General features: G+C 42.5%; 1 protein-coding gene across 2 annotated transcripts in view; it reads left to right on the plus strand.

The window, feature by feature from the left end:
• Window positions 1-425: 425 nt before the first annotated feature.
• Window positions 426-19229, plus strand: part of kif26aa (kinesin family member 26Aa) — a 44543-nt gene continuing 25739 nt past the window's right edge. The window contains exons 1-3 of one of the 2 annotated variants that reach the window (XM_074616312.1): window positions 426-788; window positions 6684-7127; window positions 8147-8271. In XM_074616312.1, coding sequence (XP_074472413.1) covers window positions 732-788; window positions 6684-7127; window positions 8147-8271 — 626 coding nt within the window. In that variant the 5' untranslated portion in view covers window positions 426-731. Of the gene's footprint in view, window positions 789-6683; window positions 7128-8146; window positions 8272-16632; window positions 17423-19229 lie in introns of those variants that run through there. The other variant, XM_074616313.1, reaches the window with a different exon arrangement.

The following is a 19229-nucleotide window of genomic DNA, read 5'->3' on the forward strand; positions in this document are numbered from 1 at the left end:
GGCGGCAGCGAATGTTGTCAAAAAAATAACACCAGAGTTTCATCTCTTTGCTTCTATGTTCTTTGACCTGCATGTCTGTGCTCTTATTTTGAAAATACTGGCTCATCCCTGGCCAGATTGTCAATATTGCTTTGTGCCTCACTTTGCAGCCACCTTATCCTGATCCTGAACCTGATCCTGATCCTGATCCTGATCCTGATCCTGAACCTGATCCTGATCCTAATCCTGATCCTGAACCTGAACCTGATCCTGATCCTGATCCTGATCCCTTACTCTGTACCTCTTCCCTGCCTGCTCCCATTCCTGTTCACCTGTGGATCCTCAGGCCAGTACGCTTTTGTAATTTCATTTTGTCGATAAAACTCTTCCTGTCATGAGCTGATCGGAGCTAAAGGTGATCTGCTGATGTGAATGAGGTCAAAAGGTCAACAAAGTAAACAAGGAGACGATCTAAAGTGTGTAACAGTAAAGAAGGTGTGCAGGTTTGAACAGGTGAGTTTCCTCTGCAGCTGGTGGAGGGCGAGGCTCTTCTTCCTCTGGACTCAACGTGTCGCAGGAAGCGTCTTCGCTCTGCGGGAGAGGATGACGAGGAGGCCAGAAGCTGTGCGTTGCGGCCGAACCCCGAAGGCTCGCTGTCGGCCGGCGAACTGAGCAGCTATGGCGAGCCGGAGGAAGAGGAGAAGGAAGAGCAGGAGGAGGAGCTGCAGAGACTGTGTCAGCGCTGCCACATCATGGCGTCACAGCTCAACAGACAAGCTGCTGCTCTGACCGACACCGCGGCGATGAAGGTTAGCAACGGTCTGTTATACTTAGCAACGGTCTGTTATACATGGCAACGGTCTGTTATACATGGCAACGGTCTGTTATACATTGCAAAGGTCTGTTATACACAGCAACGGTCTGTTATACAGAGCAACGGTCTGCTATACATAGCAACTGTCTGTTATACATTGCAAAGGTCTGTTATACTTAGCAACTGTCTGTTATACATTGCAAAGGTCTGTTATACACAGCAACGGTCTGTTATACTTACCAACTGTCTGTTATACATTGCAATGGTCTGTTATACACAGCAACGGTCTGTTATACTTACCAACTGTCTGTTATACATAGCAACAGTCTGTTAAACATGGCAATGGTCTGTAATAGAAAGCAACGGTCTGTAATACATAGCAACGGTCTGTTATACATAGCAACGGTCTGTTATACATTGCAACGGTCTGTTATACATTGCAACGGTCTGTTATACATAGCAACGGTCTGTTATACATTGCAAAGGTCTGTTATACACAGCAACGGTCTGTTATACTTAGCAACTGTCTGTTATACATTGCAATGGTCTGTTCTACTTAAAAACGATCTGTTATACAGAGCAACGGTCTGTTATACATAGCAACAGTCTGTTATACATAGCAACGGTCTGTTATACATAGCAACAGTCTGTTATACATGGCAATGGTCTGTAATAGAAAGCAACGGTCTGTAATACATAGCAACGGTCTGTTATACATAGCAACGGTCTGTTATACATTGCAACGGTCTGTTATACATTGCAACGGTCTGTTATACATTGCAATGGTCTGTTCTACTTAGAAACGGTCTGTTCTACACAGCAACGGTCTGTTATACATGGCAACGGTCTGTTATACATAGCAACAGTCTGTTATACATAGCAACAGTCTGTTATACATAGCAGCGGTCTATTATACATAGCAATGGTCTGCTATAAAGAAATAACAGATGCCGTGATTGACCAATCAGAATCGAGTATTCAACAAAGGCGTGTAATAAAAAGTGAGAGAGGCTGCTTATGGTAACTGCGGATGTCAACGTAGTTTTGTTGTTTAGTTGTTTGGCATTGTTATTCTGCTGTTTCCGCTGTTAACATTTCTGTTTGAAGTGAATCGAGTTTTTGTATTACTTATATGATGTGTGATATGACATATATATATATATATATACATATATATATATATAATATATATTTGTGCTCTCTGCGTACTCAGAACAGTGCTGCATGAATCTCCACTTCCTGTCCTGTTGCAGTGTTTCCTCAGAGTCGCTGAAGCGTGGAGGTTTCTGGTTCATTCGTGTGCAGAGAAGTTAGTTTGATGTTGAGCTCGTGTGTCAGGATTTTATATATCAGAGTGTGAACATGAGAGCAGCTCTGATGGGGCGAGAGAGCTTCACTTTCCATGGCGTTAACTCTCTCTCCCTCTATGTATATCTCTGGAGAACGAGGCTCTCTGATTTGTCCAATGATGTGACTTCACTGCCTCTCTCTCTTTACATGTCACTCTGTCTCTCCCTCACACTAACATCAGAGACAAAGTGTGTGTGGTCCGGTTGGACTCCAGAGGCCTGAACTACGAAGCCAGTTCAACATACCCAGGTTACCTTCTCGTTATCTGGCTTCACTAACCCTGACAAACGAGATCCCACTAAGCGGTCCTACGACGCTGGTTATCAACTCTGTAAATCAACCCAGGGTTTCTCTATCTGGATATGAGCGCGTTCACATGAACAGGGCGCTGTTTGCAGACTGATCACAGACATGGACGAGTCTACTGTCAGACAGGCACTTACTGTCTGTTCACTGTCAACATGTTTAGTTTTCATGTTGTGTTTGTTTTGACTCACAGCTGCAGTTTAACGTTCAGAGATGAAGTCAACACTGACTGAAGCCTCGCTCCCTTTAATCCTCTGAGTGTTGTCTCTTTTCATTCCTCGTCTCTCTGTTATGAACTCAGTCATGTGTCACATCCTCTGATTATTAATCTGTCAGCTAGTTTTAATTAACAACGAGGACTGGAAGGTCAGTGTGTGTGTGTGTGTGTGTGTGTGTGTGTGTGTGTGTGTGTGTGTGTGTGTGTGTGTGTGTGTGTGTGTGTTCATCATTGTCCTGAATGAAGAACTAAAGTTTTCTGTCCCTACTGGAGTTATTTAATTAAAGTACAGCAGCAGCTTGAAATCATTTTAAACTTTATATTTGACACATTCTGACTTCAGGTTACAGATCTGGAGGTTTTTTCTCTTTTTAATATTTGTATTGATTTCCTCTCAGTCTGTTGTTAGCAGCGAGATGGTGACTGGTGGCCGATGGCCGATGATGGCTGGTGCCTGGTGCCTGGTGGCCGATGTCGGGCGATGGCCGGTGGTGGCTGATGGTGGTTGGTGGTGGCAGGTGGTGGTTGGTGGTGGCCGCAGGCCAATGGCCGATGATGGCTGATGATGGCTGATGGTGGCTGATGGTAGCTGATGGTAGCCGGTGGTGGCCGATGGCGGCCGGTGGTGGCCGGTGGTGTTCTATGGTGGCCGATGGTAGTCGGTGGTGGTCTATGGTGGCCGCAGGGCGATGGCTGATGATGGCTGATGGTGGCCGATGGTAGCCGGTGGTGGCCGATGGCGGCCGATGGTGGCCGGTGCCTGCCAGTGGTGGCCAGTGGTGGTCTATGGTGGCCGATGGTGGCCGATGGTGACCGATGGTGGCCGGTGGTGGACGATGGTGACCGGTGGTGGCCGATGGTGGTCGGTGGTGGTCGGTGGCGGCATTTGTTCTTTCAGTTGACTCAAAGTTTTGTAGAGCTGAGTTGCATCTGAATAACAACAGAAAAACAACCATAACGTCTAAGAAGGATCTTTATCAGGAAACGGGGCCAGAACTTTTCAGATACTCGTCATTGAAAAAGGCGACAAACGTCCTCGTTTCTATCTTCTGTTTGTTCGGAGAGTTCAGGTCAGCTGTGAACGGTAAACAATGGAATACGATTTTCTTTTACCTTTACATGTGGCGACTTTTAAATGTCAGTATAATTAAATGAACTGATCTAAACCTGTTCAGGAACGCTGAACTGGGAGAACAGTGGAAACAAAAGAGACGAGAACAGTTCCAGTTTACAACATCAACTCCAGGAGGATTACAATAACTGTTCTTCTTTAGTAAACAGACAGATGTTCTGGTTCAACGTGCTCTCGGTGCTGCTGACTGCAGGTTCTCACGTTCTGCTGACTGCAGGTTCTCACGTCTAATACAATAAAACTCAGTAAAGAGACGTTTTCCCAGCAGCCCTCATGATTAATGAGATAATTAGAGCTGAGGGAGAGTTCGGCTTTTACCTTGAGCAACATCAAACACACTTTAAAAGAGTAATTAGCATTCAACACTCCCTCATATCCAGAGAGGGGATTAATGAGAGTGCAATGAATCGAGTGGAAAAATCAATTTTCTCCGTGCAGAGTGAAAATCGTCCCAGTAGAATAAGATGTTAGTTTGTTTCAGAGCTTGTTAGAGTTTGTATGAACGAAGCCCAGAGGAGCTGAAAGATCACTTCCTTCATGTTAGTCATGAAGACAAACACTCGCCGCTGTGAAGACGTCCGCCAATTAGAAAATGAAATCTGCTGCTTCTGGAACATTCAGTCAACTTTACGACTGTAACGGGAAAATTAAAGCCACGGTGAAGCAAAACGAGCCTGTTAGCAGCCAGGTTAATGAAATTTATATCTTATATTCATATTGTAGTTCCGTCTGAGTGAGTCTATCATGCTAATAGTATGTGGAACGCCTTTCAGTTAACTTTCTTTAGTCGATTAGACGTTTTTAATGGGTTTTTTTTCATGCTGAATGAATAAGAAACATCTCTGGGTTAAATATAAAGGTACAATAAACCAGGTTTAATGTGGTGCTTTATGTGATTCTTATGTTTTCGCCTCACTTTACTCACATGATTTGGACCGCCGGTAATATAATATAATAATAGATAAATAAATAAATAAGCTAATTAAAACAAAAATATCAATTTATGTCACATTTTATCAATTATTAATGGCTACATTTATTTTTAATATTATTTTTGGTTCATTTAATGGCATATTTATTTATTTACCGAATAACTTATTTATTTATTTAATATTTTGGCAGCTTTGGTCCTCCACAGTTCTTAAGGTTTTGGTTAATTTGAGCTCCTTTACCTGGTTAAAGTGAAGGAAAGATGGTCGATTTGAGATTGTGACTTGTTGATGTTCATCCTGCTGAAACTAAAAACTACAGATGAAGAGTTTTTATTGGATGAGTGCAGCCGTGTGTTTGAGCTGACCTCAGTTCAGTCTGAAGAGGTTGTGTCGCTGTGACGCCTTCGCTGAATATAAAAGAGATTTATAAGACAAGAAGTAGCAGACGGCTGGTCAGACGGCGAGTGTTGGAGTAGCTTCAGGACTTCTCAGCTGTTGGGACTTCAGGTCAGACTTTTCTCTTTCACTAAGATCTATATAAAACTATATATATATATATATATATATATATAAATATAATCTCCAGTGTTGTACTCTTTATTCCTTGTGTTTGGTTTCCAGTCTGTTTAACAGTTAATGAGCATTAACACAACAAACATCAGAACCAGCCGTTGTTATTTTATCTTTCAGAACAAATACACATTAAAACATTAAAGTTGTTGTTGTGCTTCCTTCTGAACCGGACGTCTTTAAAACAAGACCAACTGGTTTTATACTGGTGTGTTTGTTTTCTACATTAATGACGTGTTTCACTGATTCTGACTGTGAACTGACGCCAGTTTATATGATTTAATATTAAAAATGATTCAGACTAATTGTTGCTTTACTCCTGAACATCAGAGTGTTTGACCTCCTGCCAGCTGCTCTGCAGGACAAAGAGGTCAAAGGTCAAACACAGAAGCTGTAAAAGTTGTGAGTGGAGCTGCAGAGTGGCGTCCAGGACAGAGAGACTGTGACAGCAGGCTTTAACCCCGCCCCCCCTAGTGTTGGTGCGGCCGTCTGATTGGCTGCAGCCCGTCACAGCGTCTGTGTGTGAAGTTATGTGACGGTGAAGGCGTCAACAGGAGGTCAGAGAGCGGACTGTAAATCTGCTGACGGCCTCTGTGTCCTCTCTGTATGTGAGAGCAGCTGGTGGATGGTGGTCGTCTGCTGCAGATCTCCGTCTCTTTGTGATGAACAGCAGAAGTTTGAATGAGCAGCTGGTGGATCATAAAGTCTGAAACAACTGATGTGTGTGAGATGTGAGATGATTCCTGAAGTCCAACATCCAGAGTGGGCTCTCGTGACCACGCCCCCTTTTGGGGGAAACCAATCCCGTGTCCTTCATAGACGGTAACAGAAACAGAAGAAGTTGAAACACGTCTCCAAACTTCTAAACAAACCGCTAATAGTAACAACGCTGTGCTGAAGAGTTGCTGTGTAGTTCGTTGCACCAACAATAAATCCCAAAACACTGATCTCTGATTTGTTTGTCATGAGTCACGTGAGTTGTTAATATCGTTAGTCATTTGTCACGTGACTCGCTAGTATCCTTAGTCACTTTGACTTTGCATGGCGTCGTCGCCGTGGTTGCGCTCCCTTTTGGAGGAAAGAAACTCGCTGTCACAGGAGAGAAAATGATGAAAAGCCGTTGTGTAGCGGGTTAACTGAGGCTTTCATACTGACATCTGAGGCTCATACGATACGTGAATATTCACTGTCAGTGTTCTAAATGGCTAAATGATGCTGGTGACAGTGACTAGCATGGCTAACTTTAGCTTGAGTGTGAGGCTGCTGCAGTAATACAGTCATACATTAACGTTGAAGCAGCACCAGACTGTCGTCTCCAACTATTATTTACAGACAACACTATATGGAGAGAATGACCATCAGTTCTCCCTCTACCCCCTCCAGGACCTGGCCTACGCCTCCTTCCTCTTCGATAAGCTCCAGCGCCTCCAGTATCCTCGCTGCGGCCGCCATGCTTCTGTCGACGCCCGCTGTGACGTCTGCGGCGCCTCCTTCCACCAGCTGAGGCGCCTCGCTCTGCGTCGTGCTCTGGGCATCAGCAGGGAGATGACCCCTCGCCCCGCCGTCCCCGGTGTACCACCGCCGCCACCAACCGCCTCCACCCGGCCGGTCTCGGACGAGCTGCCGCTGAAGCAGCAGAGGTGGTCGTACGAGGAGCCGCGTGGGGGCGGGGCTCCGTTGGGCTGGGGCGGAGTTCAGAGCACCTACCTGGCTGGGGGCGGAGCCAAGGGGCTGGCCACAGTCACGCCCCTCCCACTGAACGCACAGCACCACCTGGAGGGAGTCTGGAGGGTCTCCTGCTACACACCTGAACACCAGCTGACTACGGTGAGCAGGGAAGGACAAACTGCATGGACAGCGTTGTATTCACATACACAGATACATATATATATATATATATATATATATATATATATGTATATGGGAAATTACTGTTTTTGTTAATGGAGTCTGGTGGCTTTGAAGACAGCGATATAACGGCTTCAGTTCCCTGTCAGAGAGGTCTGTCTGACAGCGAGGTAAAGCGGTGGAAATATTATATTAATATACAACCGCACTGAGAAACACCACAACTATCCCTTTAAACGCTTCATAAAAACACATAACGGCTTGTAAGACGTAATGATTTAGGTGTACTGTTATAACATATTGTAAATGAACTGTGAGTTAATTAAGTAGTGAATTAGAACCAGCAGAGGAACCTCCGGGCTCTCTGGTCGTTAGCGCTGCCCAGCAGGATTAGCCATTAGCCACAGTGAGCCGGAAACACTGAGCAGCCACGTTACTGTGATTGAGCAGAAAGGGAAGTTTGGATGCCAGCGAGTCGGCTAATGACCACAACTAATTAGTTAATGACCTCCTCGTCCAGCAACAGGGCGGCCATGTTGTCCTCCTCTGGGACGGTAATCCGTTTTTAACAAAGCAACAGGACGTCACTGAAGAAATTATGTAAATGATCAACAACAGTGTTAGAAAATATCAAAAAGCCAAAACTACAAGAAGCCTGTGGACATAAAAACTATGACTACGATTCCCAGGGTGCATTTCACCAACAAACAGCCAATCACAGAGCTGCACATTAAGGGGAAAACTGATTTTACTTCAATTAATTTAAAGTTTCTGATTCTGGATCAGTTTGGGATGAATTCACGCTTCCTGACTGGCTTCGTCTCCATAGCAACGGCAGCTGAGGCTCATGGGTATTGTAGTGTAAATAATGGTGGTCAGGACATAAACCTGTAGTATTTCTATAAATTGTTTTTATTTGAAATGGGAATGTTTCCCATCATGAAGGTTTAATAATCAATAAAATGTATTGATCACAACGTTTGTGTCTCGTCCGTCAGGGTCTGACATCAGACGGAGGTCATGTGACCCTGAAGACTTGGACTCAGGACGTCAAACCAGCAGGTCAGAACGTCGCCACCCAAACCAACCAACCGGCGTCGGCCGCAGCCGCCTTCTTCATCAGGTCAGTGAACGCAGCACACATTTACCCTTTAACCAATAACATTGATCCTCGTGTCTTTATGATAATAATAAAACTTTATTAATACAGCACCTTTCATAACCTTTTAAAGATCCAGCTAATAAAAGTACAGTTAATCAAATCTAACAAAATAAAAAGGAAAATGAACAGAAAACCAGCTACTGGATGTGCAGCTTCACCTCTTCAAGCCGACTGGCCGTAAAAACACATGAATGTGTGTAAAATGAAGAATATAATGAAAGAAACATATATATTTCAAGCATCATATCTCTTTCTGCTTGTGGAAAGTTTGGTGCTTTTACTGTGAAGGAACCAGTAAAACATTTAAAAAGAGAATAATATTTCCTGCAGTGAAACAGACTGGATTCCCCCTCAAGGCTTCGGTAACGTTTCATATAAAATTCATCCCGCCGTCTGATCCAGAGTCAGTTGTGAGAACACGGTTCAGACTCTTCTCTCCGTGCAGAATCTAATTGGCAGATTTAATATTTTTACCCCGTTGGAGTGGTTGGAGCTGTCAGAAGGTTTCAGGGTTCAGGAGGCTGAATAACATCAGCATGTCGGCGTGCTCACAGTTTGGAGAAGCAGAGAGGAAGCTGAGCAACGTACTGCTGTGGACGCCACGTTAGTTCGGATCAGAAAGTCACACAAACAAACGAACCGATTGATGCAGCGGTAGACCAGCAACTCCCGTCTTCTGAGAGGTAAAACTGTTTTTGTGAATGGAGTCTGTTGGCTTTGAAGAGAGCAATATAACAGCTTCAGTTCCCCATCAGAAAGGGCTGTCTGACGGCGAGGTAAAGCGGCGAAATTTTTTTTATAGCATAATAACAACAGGTGAAGTCAGTGACAGCACCTATATGATGCTCATGGTGCTACTTAAGTACTTTATATACGGAGAATAAACTGATAGAGAGCAGCAGTGTCTCCGTAATTAAACGATGACATGTTTTTAGACTCCTGCAGACAAACACCTGAGCTCAGCTGAAGCCCTTCAGACGAATCTCGGGGTCTGTATTACCCAGCATTCACTTCAAAGACTTCTCAGCATGCATCTGTCAGAGGGTGGCGAGGGCTGAGGGGAGGCAGCCGAGAGTCACTTTTATCTGGAGATCTTTTGAGGGCTCGATGAGCCTGCAGCTCCCTGCAGAGGGCACACTAACACACATGCACTATAACACACACACACACACACACACACACACACACACACACACACTGACACACAAGTTGAATTTTTCCACCTCAGTGTGTCTCGAGGTGTTTATGAAGTTGTATAAAGTCTTTAGTGTCTCCAGAGGAAGCTGCTGTGACATCCAGTTATCAACCTCCAGGCCTGAGAAGTGAAGCCAATGCTGAAGTGTCTTAAACCTGCATTCTTCCTATCAGCCAGCAGGGGGCGACTCCTCTGGTTGCTAAGAGAAGTCTGATTGTATAGAAGTCTATGAGACGTGAGTCTACTTCTCTCTTGATTTATTACCTCAGTAAACATTGTGAACATGAGTTTATGGTTTCAATCTCTAGTTTCAAGTCTTCTTCAATACAGCATGATGTTCATTTAGTAAATTATGGTCCCATTCAGAGTCAAATAGACCATAAAGCAGGGGATGCTTTAGGGCGGGGCTATCTTGTGATTGACAGGTCGCTACCACGGCGTTGTCCGTGTTTTCGTCTTACAACTTTAACCCTTTCAGTGTGTTTTCAGTTAATTAAAGTTAATTTGACATTTTGGTCGCCTAAAAATGTGTTATTCAACATTCGGTTGTACTTAGCTCCACCCTCTCGTGTTACTTCTGGTTGCCAAAAAAACAAGATGGTGACAACGAAAATCCAAGATGGCGACGGACAAAAACCAAGATGGCGACGACCAAAAACCAAAATGGCGCCAGCCAAAATCCAACTTGGCGCTGGCCAAAAACCAAGATGGTGACGGCAAAAAAAACAACCATGGTGGTCGAGTTGCATTGTGGGTAATGTAGGCACCAGAGGATATCTCTGGTTCTGCTGCAGTTCTTTAAACGGTCCATCATGAGTCTGAATGTGTGTCAGGAGTGTGATGATAAATAGTGAACCCCCCACCCCCCAACCCAGACATGGAGCCTCACTGGGGGGTCGATCACTTCAACACCAGGTCCTGATGGATCCCCATGCCCCCCCCCCCTCCACGCTGCTAAACAGCAGGCGCCAAAATTCATTTATAGTGAAGCAGCCTGACGCCATGTGACACGAAAACATGTCAGAGCTCGTCAGTATGGAGGGGGGGGGGCTCAGTTGTAATTATCAGTGACAACCGCCCCCCCCCCCCACACACACACCTCCATCTGATATGGTATGCATTAGCTGCTTCATGCTGTTCATGCTACAGAGAGCACAGAGGACGAAGCGGAGGACGAAGAGGAGGACGGAGTGGCCTTCCTCTAACATGGAGACATTAAAGTTGAATGAAACATGAAACAGAGACTCCCCACAACCAAGCTCATCCCTCATTCTGCTTCAAGCTCCATCACAAACATGAAGAAGAAGAAGTGGTCCATAATTCAGAGGATGGAGCGAGACCTCTCTGTGTGTTTGTGATGGAGGTCAGAGGTCAGCAGACATGAAGTATATGTATTAACAGCAGCTTCTTGTTGCTCTGATAGTTCTCTCACCAGTAAAAACACCAAAACTGAACCGAGTATTAAATCCAGAGGAGGGTCCGGTTCCCCAAAGTGGATTTCTGGCTTTGGGCCCGAGCTTTTTGTATCGACGTCCCGGACTGGAGAGCGTCTCTGCTAAATGTGAAACGGGTTCACTGCGTCGCTGTCTGTGGTTTCTGAATGAGCTCCAGATCTGCAGCAATGCACCAAAATGTGACCTGGAAACACAGAGGAGGCTGATTAACCATGCAGGGTCTGACGTCCAGGAGACACCAGGCAGAGCTGGAGTTTAATATAAAGCGGAGATGACGGCATGGGGTTAGGTTCACGTTAGGGAAACCGTTCAATATGAAACCGATTTAAAGATCTGTCTTTAAACGGAGACACGGGAAGTTAACTGAGAGAAGCAGCAGGTTTTCTTTCCTTTCTTTACCCATCTCACGATTCGATACTATCACGATACTTGGGTGCCGATTTGATATATATTATGTAAGTATTGCGATTCTACGAATATTGCAATTCGATATTACGATTTATTATGATTTTTGCTAACTTTTTAAACACTAGATTAGGGGTCAGCAACCTTTACTATCAATTTGCCATTTCAGGCAAAATACTAAAAATAAAAAAATCTGTCTGGAGCTGCAAAACATTTGCAGTGAGGTACGGGGCCACACTGAGCGGAAAATAAAACTGAGATTTCGAGAACAAAGTCACAACTTTACGAGAAAAAAGAAAATAACACGTAAAACTACTACTACTATACATATACTAATATTATGACTTCATTCTCATGATACTACGACTTTTTTTCTCGTAATATTATGACTTTATTCTCGAAATCTCAGATTAATTTTTTTTCCTCAATGTGACCCTAATACTCTGTCGTACCGTCGTACCGTCGTACCGTCGTACCGTCGTACCGTCGTACCGTACCATAGAACCATAGACATACAACAATGATAAATAAAAATGAAAATGTAAACAAAAAAACAGTTATTCATTTCCACTAATTTTTCTAAAAATCCACGGGGAGCCACTGGAGAGGAGCTAAAGAGCCGCAGGTTGCTGACCCCTGCACTAGACCATGGGGGAAACGTTGAATCAAACACTTCTAGGGACTTTTACTTTGAAAAATATCTAAATTGATATAGTAAAAATGTTTGATTTAGATGTCCTGAGTCAAATATATCTTAGTCATTGTCCGGCAAATATTTATTATACATGACATATCCTCACATATAAGTGGTATTTTCTTTTTAATTTATTATGGTTTCGGCTTTCTGCGGTGTTGTTTTGGCTTTTGAAACGGATATGACGTCACGTTACTCAGACTACAACAATAAAAGCGGTAACTTCTTTCTACCTCTGTATAGACTCAAAGAAGCAAATACATCAATTCTGGCATTAAAACATGGATTTCAAAATAGCAAAAAAAAAAACGCAATACATTGCATTATGCCAACAACGGCCCTAATACTAATATATGTATCTAATATTATAATGATATAATATGAATGTGATGTGTTCATAAGTAAAAGATGAACTGTTCTGGAGTCAGTTTAGTGCAGCTGATCATCACCTCTCTGACTCTGACACATTCCCTCAGGCTGCTCACCTCGTATCGATCGGTGTCTGGTTCAGAGTATTGATCCGGACCGGACTGGATATGGATCTGTGGATCCTCACTGATAGATTCTGGCTCTCTCTGCAGATATAATAGAGTTTTTTCTTTGCAGCATTGATCTGCTCCTCTGATCACTCATCATCTGTGCAATCATACTGATTTATTGATTTGCTTTTTTTAACCCTAAACCTGCCTCGTGTTGCTGCTGGCTGATCCAGAGTCTGAATCTGGTCATGAAATCTTGTGTCTCTGATGTTTGGGTGTTTTAAGACTTTGTCACTGATTTGGGAAATGAGGAAAAATGAAGCTCAATGTTTTCCATGCTAGCATCACGGAGATAATTCAAGTTATGGCTAGTAATGGCTTGTTATGGCTAGTAATGGCTTGTTATGGTTAGTAATGGCAAATAATGGATCGTAATTGCTCATAATGGCTAGTTATGGCTAGTTATGTCTTGTTATGGCTAGTAATGGCAAATAATGGCTCGTAATTGCTCGTAATGGATAGTTATGGCTAATAAAGGCTCATGATGGTTAGTAATGCAAATAATGTAAGTTAATGGCAAATAATGACTCATAATGACTAGTTATGGCTGATAGTAGCTAGTAATGGCTCATAATGGCTGGTTATGGCAAATAATGGCTAGTAATGGCTAATTATGGCTAATAATGGCTCATAATGGCTAGTTATGGCAAATAATGGCTAGTAATGGCAAATAATGAATAGTAATGGTTCATAATGGCTAGTTATGGCAAATAATGACTAGTAATGGCTCATAATGGCTGGTTATGGCAAATAATGGCTAGTAATGGCTAATTATGGCTAATAATGGCTCATAATGGCTAGTTATGGCAAATAATGGCTAGTAATGGCAAATAATGAATAGTAATGGTTCATAATGGCTAGTTATGGCAAATAGTAGCGAATAATGGCTAGTCTTGGCAAATAATGTCTAGTTATGGCTCATAATGGCTAGTTATTGCTAATACTGGCTCGTAATGGCTAGTTATGGCTAATAATGGCTAGTTATGGCAAATAATGGTTAAGTATGACTAATAGTAGCTAGTTATGGCAAATAATGGTTAAGTATGACTAATAGTAGCTAGTAATGGCAAATATTGAAAATAATGGCTCATAATGGCAAGTTATGGCTAATAGTACATAGTAAAGGTAAATAATGGCTAGTTATGGCAAATAATGGCAAGTAATGCAAATTAAGGTCAAATAATGACTCATAATGACCAACTATGGCTGATAGTAGCTAGTAATGGCTCATAATGGCTAGTTAGGACAAATAATGACTAGTAATGGCAAATGATGGCAAATAAGGGTAATTAATGCCAAATAATGGCTAGCAATGGCTCGTAATGGCAAATAATGACTAATAATGGTAATTAATGGCAAATAAACATGATGCCAAATAATGGCTCACAGTGGCAAATAATGGGGAAGGCAGGTAGGAGCTACAATTACTGATTGTATGATGATATTATATGTGATAATGAAATAATTATATAATAATAAAACTTCTGCTTAATAAGCAACATAAATTACAACTTCGGTCATTAAAATATCCCCAAAATGTAACGTTTAACAGTAACTAAGGTTACACCTTCATTGTTAATTAATATTCTTCAGTTTGTTCTCAATCACCTCGTTGTTCACGAGCAAATCGGTTGTTTTATATCAACACACACACACACACATGCTGAGTGTGTTTGAAGTCCGGTGGTGGGGGTGTCTGTCATCTCATGAAGTATTCATGTAGCATGTCAAGTGTGTGTGTGTGTGTGTGTGTGTGTGTGTGTGTGTGTGTGTGTGTGTGTGTTTCACGGCTGCTGTGTGTCGATACGGCGAGGAGGCGGGGGCTGTGAAGAGAGAGAAGGGGAGGAGGGGGGAGGAGAGGTGAGCGAGGCAGACGGATGGACGGACGGATGGATGGAGGGGAGGAAGGCTGGAGCATCGCCACTGTTTCCCAGCAACAACATCAGTGAGAGGCAGGAATCCACCCGCTCTTCATCCACCCGTTTATTTCTACCTCTTGATTTTAATCCTTTATTCCTCCTCCTCTGCTGCTGCTCCCCTTCATCCCCCTCTCTCTCTCTCTCTCTGAGTTAGAGGAGGAGGAGGAAGGAGGGAGGGGTGGAGAGGAAAAGCATTGCGATACTGCAGGAACAGACTGAGGAGCTACAGGAGAGAAGAGAGAGGGAGAGGAGGAGAGAGAAAAAGAGAGGTGAATTAAAGAAAGGGACAAAAGGAGGTCAATTTAAAGGAAAGATAAAGAACAGGGACGGATAGAGGAAAATATAAAAGTAAAGATAGAAGAAAAACAGGAGAGGTGGGAGAGGAGAAGAAGTGAAAAACAGGATGGAGGAATAACGGATTGAGAGGATGAAAAAGAAGAAAATGTAGCAGAGAGAAGAAAGAGAGGAGGAAAGTGAAGGATAACGATGGAGGTGAAGAGGAGCTGCAAGAACAGATGGAGAGACTTAAATCTGAGGTTCACAGGTAGAGGTTTGGTGCAAGGATGCAGTTGGATGACAAACTGAACGAAACCTCCACAAATCTCTGCAGGACTTTCACACTTTTCAACGTTTTTCCCTGAAAACTTCCGGTGGATGGGACCGACTCTGATCCAGCAGACTTCATGTCAGATAATGAAACACGAGGACACGGATGGACAGATGGATGGAGAGTTCCCTCATGTGTGAAGGATGAAGTGACTGAGACCTGTTGGAATATTATGAACACATTCCCTGAGGAGTTTGGTGGGAAGGACTCTAATCGCTGAGACGGCACTTTGACAGATGATGAAAGGATATTTTAAGGATAAATTTGGACTGTTGGACGTTTTTTTGATTTAAGAGAAATCTTGGAAAACTTCCACATTCCTTAAGGTACTTGCCAAGAATTACTTTGAGCTGGACAAACCATTTGTTTACTAAGTCTACGAGTCATTTTAATTGACAAACAAAGAAGAATCTTTGAAAACTCCCAAATTCCTTCAGGACTTTGGTTGGGAATCTCCCAGACATGACTTTAGTACGGATTACAGAGAGTTTACTGATCTCTTAAGGATAAATTCACACCGTTGGACGTTTGTTGGCAGAAGTAGAAGTAGATTACAGATATTTTAAGAATAAATTTGGACTGTTGGACTTATATTTGAGTCTTTCAAAACTCCCAAATTCCTTCAGGACTTTGGTTGGGAATGACTTTAATATCCCAGACATCACTTTAGTACGGATTACAGAGGTTACTGGTGGACGGATGTAGAGTTTACTGATCGATTAAGGATAAATTGATACCATTGGACGTTTGTTGGCAGACATACAAATAGATTTGATCGACGAAACGAGCAAAATCTTGGAAAACTCCCATAGTACAGAAAGATGGACAGTTTACAGATATTTTAAGAATAAATTTGGACTGTTGGACTTTTATTTTAGTCTTTTAAATCTCCCAAATTCTCTCAGGGATTTGGTGTAAATGAAGCTGAAAAGAGGACACAGCTGCACAAACAAGTAATTTACAGATACGTCAAAGTTTAAGTGATACGAGTAGTTTTTATTGATGAACTAAGGAAAAATCTAAAAACTACCAAATTTCCTGAGGAGTTTGTTGAGAACGACTCTTATCTCTTTGACTTCCTCACTGGATGGATGGACAGTTTGCGGATACTTTAAAGATACACTTGGATGTTTGTTGGCTGAGGTAGAAGTAGATTTGATTGGCAAAGAGAGCAAAGTCTTGGAAAACTCCCATAATACAGAACGATGGACAGTTGACGGATATTTTAAGAATAAATTTGGACTGTTGGACTTATATTTGAGGCTGCACAAACAAATAATTTGCTGATACGTCAAAGTTTAAGTGATATGTGTAGTTTTTATTGATGAACTAAGGAAACATTTTTAAAAACGACCAAATTTCCTGAGGAGTTTAGTGAGAACAACTCTTATCACTTTGACTTCCTCACTGGATGGATGGAAAGTTTACGGATATTTTTGAAGAATAAATTTGGACTGTTGGACTTGTGTCTTTTAAATCTCCCAAATTCTCTCAGGAATTTGATGAGAATGACGCTGAAATAGCTGACAGCTCCATAAACAAATAATTTACCGTTACGTCAAAGTTTAAGTGATACGAGTAGTTTTTATTGATGAACTAAGCAAAATGTTTAAAACGACCAAATTTCCTGAGCACTCGATTCACCCTGACGTCACTTTACAGATGATAACCTATTAGTTATCGATGGATGGGAGGACATTTTACTGATATTTTTAAGAGAAAATTGACACCATCGGACACTTTGACTTCCTCACTGGATGGATGGACAGTTTACGGATACTTTAAAGACACACTTGGGATGTTTGTTGGCGGAGGTAGAAGCAGATTTGATTGACGAACCAAGAAAAACTTTGTCGGGAATGCTTATGATAACAGGATACGTCAGATGGAAGAAGTTGTTTGGACTAAAAGAAACCATCCCAATCTGTCCTGGAACGACTAATTCTCCATCGGATATTGACGGATTCTGATCGGACACCTTTGGATACTACGTTGGTTTGGATTTTGGATGGAACAACTGGTCTTCGTAAACCTCTGAGGCTTTATATCTACTGGATATCACTTCATCTCTGACTCACTTTGTCCTGAAAACTCACATTTTCTGAATCTTTTCTGGGCTCACGTGCTGATTAACTCGTTGCCATGTTTCACTATCGAACACGACGTTCATCAGCCTCGATGGTATTTATCGATTCCTTCTTGTTGGATTAAATCTGGTTCTTCATGATGGTGAATGAGGACGAGTTTGGTTCCTCTTCAAGGCGAAGAACTTTGAGCAGATAATGGACTGGAAGGAACTGTGAGTATCACCGTTTCCTCCTCTGAATCTCATTGTCTTTAATGTCTCTCTCGACAGTTATATGATTAATTTCAGGGTTTCAAACAAGCTCTAAAGGTGTTGAAAGTACATAAATAAACCCAGGTTTAGTCCAGACGGCTGGTTTAACCGTAAAGTGAGTTCATTCCCGGAGCAGAGGGAGTGTTAACTTTAACGATAGCTTGTAAAATAACACAAATTCTGCTCTTTCAGACCCTTGAACAGGAAGTCTCTGCCCTTTTCATCCGTCTCTGAGGTCTCTTTCTGGCCGAGGCTGTTAAATATACCATTAACCCTCCGAGTCTCGCTGCCTCACGTGAAACTAAAGGATCATTTTTCACTAATAAGTGACTCAATATGAATTGATTTGTGTTGAAGACTCTTAACTTGCGCTGGACGTTCGGTGTAGAAGATAAAATGTGAATTTACAGCAGCTGTTGAAGTTTAAACAGCTCAATATGAGAGATTTGATGACGCCCACATGTATTATTATTAAGTTATTATTATTAAACTAGAATAATAACAGCTAATCAAGCAGCTCTGTATTAAATCCTTCTTATTATCCTTCCTTATAATGTTCAGTTAGTGTTGATTCACCTGCAGGATCGTTGTGGACGATGCAGTTTGAGCTGTTTCTATTATTTACTCTACTTTCATTTATATTAATGGGATGGATATAATATTAGAAACTCTTCTCTGTATGATGCAACATCAACAAACAGCAACAAACTACGTCCTCCAACGTCTTCATGAAAGCTTTATGTCTCTTGTTCTTAAAACTGTTTCCTTCATTATATTTCTCTCTAAACTGATTAAACTTGTTGTAAATTAGAAGGATGTGAAGATGAGTTTGTCTGGTTTCAGCCAGATGTTGGTGATCAGGTCCGGCTGGTGTTGGACCGGGTTGAGGTTCGGACTCAGACCAGTTCTGGATGGAGCTGATTGTTTTGAAACAGGAAACAGATGATGTTGACGTTAAAGTCACCCTTTAACCTTTGTTTGTTATAGTTATGTCCTGTTTTAGTGGTCAGATGCATCAGTTATGTATTATTTATTTATTATAGTCTGACAGTGTGATGTAATAATGAACCATAGAAGAAGAAGAAGAAGAAGAAGAGATGAAATTAAAGGCAGAAAGCTTAAATCAACACTCCCAGCTGCCATTAATGAAGTGTAAATGTCAGCACTTTACCAACACACACACACACACACACACGCACGCACGCACGCACACACACACACACACACACACACACACACACACACACACACACACACACACACACACACACACATTTATGTTCACATATATATATATACACACAGTCACCTTGCAGCGCTGCAGTTTGTTAGTGATGAATGTTACACTGATAAACACACATCTACACACACACACACACACACACACACACACACACACACACACACACACACACACACACAGTGTGTATTCCCAGAGGTTGAACCCTCCTGTCCTTCATGGAAGCTGTAATTACACTCTGTCCTCTGATTGGAGGAGGAAGAGAAGAGGAAGAGGAGGACAAAGAGGAGAAGAGGAAGAGGAGGACGAAGAGGAGAGGAGGAGGAGGAAGGGGAGGAGGAGGAGGAGAAGAGGAGGAGGAAGAGGAGTCTCTTCTTCTCTAATGATGTCAGATCTGAGTTTGAGCCTCCTCGACCCCCACTATTGATCCAACACTCCTCCTCCTCCTCTTCCTCCTTCTCCTCCTCCTCATCCTCTTCCTCTTCTTCCCCGTCCTCCTTATCCTCGTTTTCTACCTCCTCCTCCTCT

The sequence above is a fragment of the Sebastes fasciatus genome, chromosome 18 (assembly GCF_043250625.1).
Source record: "Sebastes fasciatus isolate fSebFas1 chromosome 18, fSebFas1.pri, whole genome shotgun sequence".
Taxonomy (NCBI): Eukaryota; Metazoa; Chordata; class Actinopteri; order Perciformes; family Sebastidae; genus Sebastes; species Sebastes fasciatus.